Genomic DNA, 7,996 nt, shown 5'->3' on the forward strand with positions numbered 1-7,996 from the left:
TCTCTCTCTCTCTCTCTCTCTCTCTCTCTCTCTCTCTCTCTCTATCTGACAATGTTAACATTACAAAACGAATTCTCGTGTTCTATGCACCTTTAATACTCTAAGTTGAAAATGACACAGACTTAGATCTTTATTTTGATCGTTATGTGGTAACGTTCAACTTGGTATATGATCTTTGGCTTAAGTGGATAAAAAAATAATGTATCCTACATGGCATATTGTAGACAATTCTAAAAATAAATAGCCGCTCGACGATTGTTCGTAACAAATATATCCTAATCTTATACGCCTACATTACGCATCGACGTTTTACAGTGTATGAATGAATGATGGACCGAGTATTTTCATCAAACTGCTAATTACAATGGCAATGAGCACAGGAACTTTAACTATTAAGTTGTCTTATTTGTACAAGTATCAACATATCGCCTTTTTTCGCGAATCACTAATCTCTGCCGATAAACCTAATAATCCAAGTCTTTGCGAGTACATGTTAAGAAACTAATACTTATGGCGTGCGCATTGTCTCACTCGGATGAAAGGAACGCGCTATAAAATAACATCCAGCGGATGTATTTTAATTTATTTTATGATTAAAAAGTCATTGTTAAAGCTCGTCGTCGTCGTCGTCGTGAACGACGCGCGTCTCATCTGTTTTCGTCGTGCTGCTTGAGGAGGTCGCAGAGCGCGGTGATGTACGTCTGGGCCATCTGCAAGGTCTCGAATTTGCTGAGCTTGTGGTCGGCGCCGAGGCTTGGCACGACCTCGCGCAACTTGTCGAAGGCGTCGTTCAGGCCGTTCATCCGCCGACGTTCCCGAGCGTTTGCCGCGAGACGTCGACGTTTAAGGACACTCGGCGAGGGCGGGACATCTCGCGATCTTCTGCGGTTTTTCCGGGGGCTCGACTGCGTCGGCTCGATCTTCTGCAAGCGACGCACATGCGTTAAACCCTACGGGATAGATATCATTTGCGCGGGCCGCTCCTTCTCCTTTTCAGGAGCTAATTATTAAAGGATTAGAGCGATAGAGGCGAGAATTGCCACTGCCCGGCGACCTCTCATCATCGCGTTAATTCGCGTTCGCGTTAATAATCGCGTATGAACCTACCGGGGTGGATATGTTGCTGTCCCAGCAGGTTTCGCCGCTAAGATTTCGTAGGCCAGGTTCCTCGGCGCCAGCGTTAACGAGATCGATGCCGTGGACTTGTGGCTCCTGGGGGGGTGTTTCGTAACACCGATGCCAACTGGTAGCCGATGCGTTGTAATCCGCCGAATTCTCCTCGTAAACGTGGATACGCGCTGCGCTGTTACCATAATCTGGCGAGTAGTGGGTCTCGTATCTGCTGGGTTTTTAAAATCTCTTCTTTTATCGATCGTTTATTTGATATTTATCGCTTTGTCACGAACATCACGATTGCCAATTAAAGAAAATAAAGAATCTAAAGTCGATACACTTTGAAATATGAATTGTGCCATAATCATGAGAATAAAGGATTATCATCAATTGCACAGAGGAGAAACTTTGACATTTGATTAACTTCTATTTTATCGACTAAGGATTGTCATATTTTTTTCTCAAGATTTTCATTAATTTTCCTTAACGGAAGAATTGTTCTTTCCTTCTTTCTTTTTCCATTCTTTTCTTTTCTTTTCAATCGGTTAATCTTATCTATAAATGTATAATAGTAGCTTGGATCTTCGGTTATTATGATAATTTATTGAAATACGCCAACAGACAATAGACTATATGGGAATACTGCGGCGTGGTTAAAAAAAAAAAAGAAGAAAAAAAAAAGAAAAGAAATAAAAAGTCATTAATTTTGAGAATAATTGTTGACAAGCGGTAACAAGACTAGTGAGTAGAAAGTAAATGAATCGAAGGAATGTCGAATGCCTGCATGAAACTGGCACTTGCCTCTGTACTTTTTAAAAACACCTCGTTGGTCTGGCGAAAAATGTAAGGGCAAAATAGATCGCAAAAATGATCGCAGAAATGATCGGTAGCACAGCGAGATGTCGACGGATAAGGTGAAGGAAAAGCGGTGCAACGTACCTTTGGGGCGTTAACAAGCCGTAGGACGACCTCTCGTAGCAGCTATCCACGGATTTCTGGTAATCGTGGTGGCTGTGGACGTCCCGGTGATCGGTCAGGTCGCTATCGTCGGAGAAGTCCCGGCAGTAGGAACTCCTGTGCTCGTACTTGAGGGGCGTATAGGGCGGAGACGAGTAGACGACGTAGGGCTTCTGGGGCAGTGTGTAGGCCATGGTGATGATCGTCGGGGAGGCCGGCCTGTAGCTGCCGCTGGTGATGAGTGCCATCCTCATCCGGCTCAGCTGATGATGCCACGGTGATGCGCGCCCCAGCGAGTGCCGGCGACGAATGGGGCGCGTGCCGAGCGGCGCATTAACATCTGGTACCTTGCGGCGCTGCGGCTCATCCCTTAGATAATGCGCACCTGGTGCGGGAGCCCTCCGTGTAGCGCCGCCCTCCCACTGCTCCTTTGCGGCCGCTACTCCCATTCATGCACTTGCGCTCTCTCTCTCTCTCTCTCTTTCTTTCACTCGCTCTTTTGCCTCTCGACCGCTTACGCTCGCACATTGATATCCTCCTCTTGTCACGCACTTATCCTGGCCGCAGTAGCTTGCTCTCTCTCTCTCTCTCTCTCTCTCTCTCTCTCTCGTTTGCTCCTTGCGGCTTCGAAAAGTATGTACTTCGTAATCAGAGTTCTTTGTTGGGAATCCCCGGACGCGGGCCGAGGAAGTGGACCTCGACCGCCGATGCCTATTGATTCTGTGTGTATATCTTTTGCTTCCTTGCTTTTGTGCTTTTTTCCCTTTTTTCCCTTCTTTAAGTTTCTTCTCCTTCGTCGAGTTGCGTTTTAATTTCTATGAGTTTTTAAAAAAAGCCAGTGGGGTTTCAGTTAATCAGGCTTTTTACCCACTTTTCCAACAATATTTAGGCAAATTGGAGTGATATACGCCAAAGACACAAAATATCCTTCTTGAACATTTCATTTACTGCATCGATGTTAATAGTTGAAGTTTTAAGGCTGTGCTGTTAAGGAAAGCGCGAAATTAACGAAGCGTGTGATATTACCTTAAAATCTACTATTTTGAAAAGATAAAATCCACCATTCATTTCTTAACACGAACTGATCCTGCCAAATATATAACTGTCAAATACAACTGATTTATGCATATATATATTCAATAAAATTCTTCCTTTTCTTCTTCTTCTTCCTATTACTACTACTACTACTATTATTATTATTATTATTATTATTATTATTATTATTATTATTATTATTATTGTTGTTGTTATTATTGTTATTATTGTTATTATTGTTGTTATTATTGACATAGTTGTATAGCTTTCAAAAGTGAAAAAAGTCCATAAAAATAAAAGCGCTCCTGTTCTCTATTGTTTTACTATTTTAAGCAATAAATCAATCAAAATTATATCTACAAATTAATGAATTATTAGTAGTTTAATTCAGTAGCATTCAAAAACATTGTTCTAAATATATGAACTGTTAATTACATTATAATGTATAAATAATAAATATGATTATTATAAGATTAGAACTCGTAAAGCTTAATTTAGTATTTTATAATTATCAATTATGATAATTCATAATGTTTACCTGAAATTTATGTATATATGTATAGTACGATAAATTGCGCGGCAACTTTATGCCATTGTATTTTTGTTTAAAGTATTAAAAAATGTAATATATATACATATATGCCCGAATATATTTTATAATTATTAAATAATCATGTTCAAGACTAAATTTAAATTGAATTATCACAAAAATATATGGAAAATGCAAAAAATACGTTTAAATTTGATTAAAATAAACTGCATTTGAAAGGTTTGTAAATACTTCACATGAAATATTTCAAATTACAAAATGGAATAAATTAAAATATGACTTTATTATTATGAATCCCAAAAGAGTAATTTATTATTATGTCAAAAGAAAATTATTGAAACTCTTTACGATAATATATTGAAATACATTATATTATTATTATTATTATTATTATTATTATTATTATTATTATTATTATTATTATTATTATTATTATTATTATTATTATTATTATTATATTGGTAATTTGATACAAGTATTAATCGATTACAATTTAATAATCAAAGTTAATTTATTAATAGTAAGTTCTAATTGTAACGAACTAAGATAATATATTTTCTTAATTAAATTATATATACTTTCTTATAAAGGAATGGTTGAGGACACGAGTTGTGACAAATTTCTATTTGCTTTAACATTACGCAGGTAAAATAATAAGATCAAGCATATCGAAACTGTTCCAGGCACTCTTGTGATTTGAGAGGGCACACATAAATGCACAAGTACACACGCATACGCTAGCAGATATTAATTTTAGTTATCAGTTTGTACATAGCTGAACGTCACGTTCAGAAGATGGGAGGGTGCGAGAGAAACAGCGTGCATTCACCTCCGCTCAATGTCGCGTGCACTTAAGTGAGCGTGTAATGTCCAAAATTCGACTTTTTATAAATTTTCAATTTTTCTGACTAATTTTCGTAAATTTTGCAAAATATTTTCGCAAAGTAGGTTATTTAAAACTCAATTTTTTGACGGTAAATCTCTTAAGCTCTGCACGAATGGCTCCTTAAAATATTGTACGAGTCTTAATTATTTGAAAATCTAATTAGCTAATATATCCAAATATATCTAAATTTAGTATAAAATGTAACTACAACATGTCGTGAGATAATTCCTCATGTTATCTCGATTGATTTATTTTAATAGACATAATAAGAAATTTTTTGACAGCTAATAGTAAATTTCCAACAATTATGTGAATAATAAAATAATAGGAGAGATCGATGGTAATATCGATTAAATACATAGATTTACAAATATTAATTATTTATAAACATATTTGTAGAAATTTCTTTAATTCACTATAATATTGCTAAGTATGATTAAAATATACATTACTATAAGGTGACGTATTGCATCTGGATATTTAGAAATTTTTTAATTTATGTACAAATTGTGTATGCATAAAGGATATGTTAACATACGTACTAATAAATTATTTGAACTATCAGAAGTTGGTAATAAACATATTATCATCCGTATCATGCAAAATAATGCAAATCAAGTACAAAGACATAATATGAATAGTATTCTATAGGAAGTGAAATAAAATTATCCGTTATTCGTTAATTTTTTACGTATGAAAATATGATGAAAAAAAGAATTAAAATTTTTTTATAATGATAGAAAGAAGATTAAAATAATTATTTTATTGTTGAATAATTCAGAATATGATTGAAAAGATTTTGAAAATAATAATTTTAAAAGATTACAAGATTTTAAACTGACGTATGCCTGCATATTTTAAAATAACAATAATTTATTATATATTAAATACGATTTTTTCTTTTATTATGATTTTTATTATGATTATGATCTTTATATTTATTATGATCTCTTAAATTCATCTTACTATAAATGTGTATTCAATAAATTGTTTTCTCTATGCATATACATACACATCATTTTTATATATTTTTATATAAAATTATTATGTATTATATTCTTATATTAATTTTTATATAAATTCGTTGAAAAATAAGAATTATTGGTGTAAATAAATTTTCAATTCAAAGATATTTTCGTAATTATAATGTTAAACTTATTATATTACCATAATAAGTCCTATTACGCATTCATTTTGTTATGTAAATGGATTTATTAATTTATTGAGAATTTAATAGAACAATTAATAAAATTAAGTAATCAGTTTATAATAAATTAACAGAAAAAAGAAATTAATTGTTCAAATTACAATGTATTATTTAATAAGAATATACTTTGTTGTCAAAATTTTTAAAGATCTTTAATCTATAATATTGAACTTTATTGAATGAAATATTAAGAAAATATTAAAATGTTGGAAATTTTATTTAACAATCGAACTGACTTAGTGGTTTAAAGAAATTTTGGAAATATTTATACGTTAAAAAATATCTTAAAATCATTTGACTTAAAACATGCTTATTGCACAGTGTGTTCAAGTATATAATTTAAATGATTTCTCTTTTTTATGTTTCTCATAAATTATCTCAAGAACGAATTGATATAAAGTAATGTTTGTTTTTTTCATAATTGCAAGTCATTTTAAGCGTACTTTCACGTCATTCTCGTAAAAGAAAATGGAATTAATCTGTATTATAAAACAATTCAAATAAAAAACAAGTAATTTAAAAAAAAATTCATTTTCAAATAAAATTGTCAAAATTATCACAAAAACCTCAAATTTCATTAGTTTCTTTTATTATTTTTTATTATACGGACATATATGAATTATTCAATATCACAACAATTATTTTTTATTTATTATTTTTACAAATTAATACGTTTTAAATAATTAAATTAGACATTACGTATGTTGTATATACTTTAACTTCTTAAGTCTTCAACTTCAACTAAGTCTTCTAAAATAAATATTTAAAAAATATCGAAACGCATATAATTAATTAGCTAACGGGGCTTATATAATCTTGTTTGTGAATATTCAATGACGATCATTTGCAATTATGTATAAAGGTGTTTGATTATTTTCTAGAAATCTTGAACACGATGCAAATTTAGTTTTGTTTGATTGATAATCAATTTCACATTTAAATTTTGAGTTTTGGGACATGTAACTTGCTATTAATATAAATTTTTTAAAATACATGTACTTATAACTTCTCGTGTCAAATATTAAATTAGCTTACAATTGTTTTCGTAAATAATTAACGTATGCAGCTCTTCACTTGTAGCTGCAGTTTCATAATCATTCAATCAATGACATTTTATTTATTATCGAAAATAAATGTTATGCTAATTTCAATGTTAATTTTAACGACGGCTAATCTTTTTTAATGTAAATATTCAATAAAATTTATTATTTATTATTTATATGACGAGGAAATGTATGTTACGAATAAGATTCAAAATGTTAATTCTACGGTTGATTTTGAAGTAATTATGCGCTGATAGCTTAAGGAAACAAATGGAAAGACTTGAAATGTTAAATTATAAATAATCTAACGATAATATATTTAAAAAGATAATGCTTGCTTGTAGCTTTACATGTCTTGATTATTTAGAAATTTTACAAAGGTTCTATCGCATTGAAATATCAATTAAATAGTTTGATTATGATTAATCGACTAAATAGTTTGATTAAAAGTATTTCGAATGTAAAAATATTAATACTCGCCAATTGGCTAAAATTGTAGAATTATGCAATATGTACATCTTAATGATTTATAGATTTCCGAGCAAATACATCTCCCCTTTCATTTTGACATTTCATTATCTATATTTTGTTAAATATATGATTTTAAGTTAATACTAGTATGAAATTTCCTTAAAATATGATATAGTACGTTGTATTAGATTATATTCACTTTTTATATAAATTTCTATATTTAATTTTTAAAAGTTTAAAAATAATCTACTTGAACAGTTCAAATATTTGATTTTTCTTTTATTCTATTTCCTTATATATCAATCATAACAATTGATAGTTCATTTTTATTATCGTTATTAATTTACTTTTTGCAATCGGCTTGATGATGATACATTTAAGGCGTAGCATTCATTAATAAATATATAAAAAATATAGTAATATATATATATAAATAATCATTGCTAATATTTATCATTTTATGTATGCATTAAAATCAATTTGTTTGAATAAATAATTTACGGGCTCGGTCGCGTGTTCAAAAGATTATATAACCGTATGCTTACAAAGATAATTTTTGTTACATAAATTATTTATAATCACTGTTTGCCAATATAACACTTACATTACCCTTGAATATATTTTAGTTAGCAAAAACATTTTTATTTGTCTTGTAAATGGTTTAATCCATTGAGTTTTTATAAATATTTTGATAAACATATAATTGTATTTTACGTAAAATATTTCTTAATATT

The 7,996-nt window shown here is 30.7% G+C and overlaps 1 protein-coding gene across 1 annotated transcript; it reads right to left on the minus strand.

Annotated features, from left to right (window-relative positions):
• Nucleotides 1–64: 64 nt before the first annotated feature.
• On the minus strand, nucleotides 65–2,351 carry LOC105364007 (cousin of atonal). The gene is made up of 3 exons (XM_011501840.1): nucleotides 2,053–2,351; nucleotides 1,108–1,339; nucleotides 65–923 (listed from the first exon to the last, which is right to left on the minus strand). The coding sequence occupies exons 1-3, from the start codon at nucleotides 2,322–2,324 to the stop codon at nucleotides 648–650; spliced, it is 780 nt and encodes a 259-aa protein (XP_011500142.1). The 5' UTR covers nucleotides 2,325–2,351; the 3' UTR covers nucleotides 65–647.
• Nucleotides 2,352–7,996: the final 5,645 nt, after the last annotated feature.

Source organism: Ceratosolen solmsi, unplaced genomic scaffold (genome assembly GCF_000503995.2).
Source record: "Ceratosolen solmsi marchali unplaced genomic scaffold, CerSol_1.0 scaffold23, whole genome shotgun sequence".
Classification (NCBI taxonomy): domain Eukaryota; kingdom Metazoa; phylum Arthropoda; class Insecta; order Hymenoptera; family Agaonidae; genus Ceratosolen; species Ceratosolen solmsi.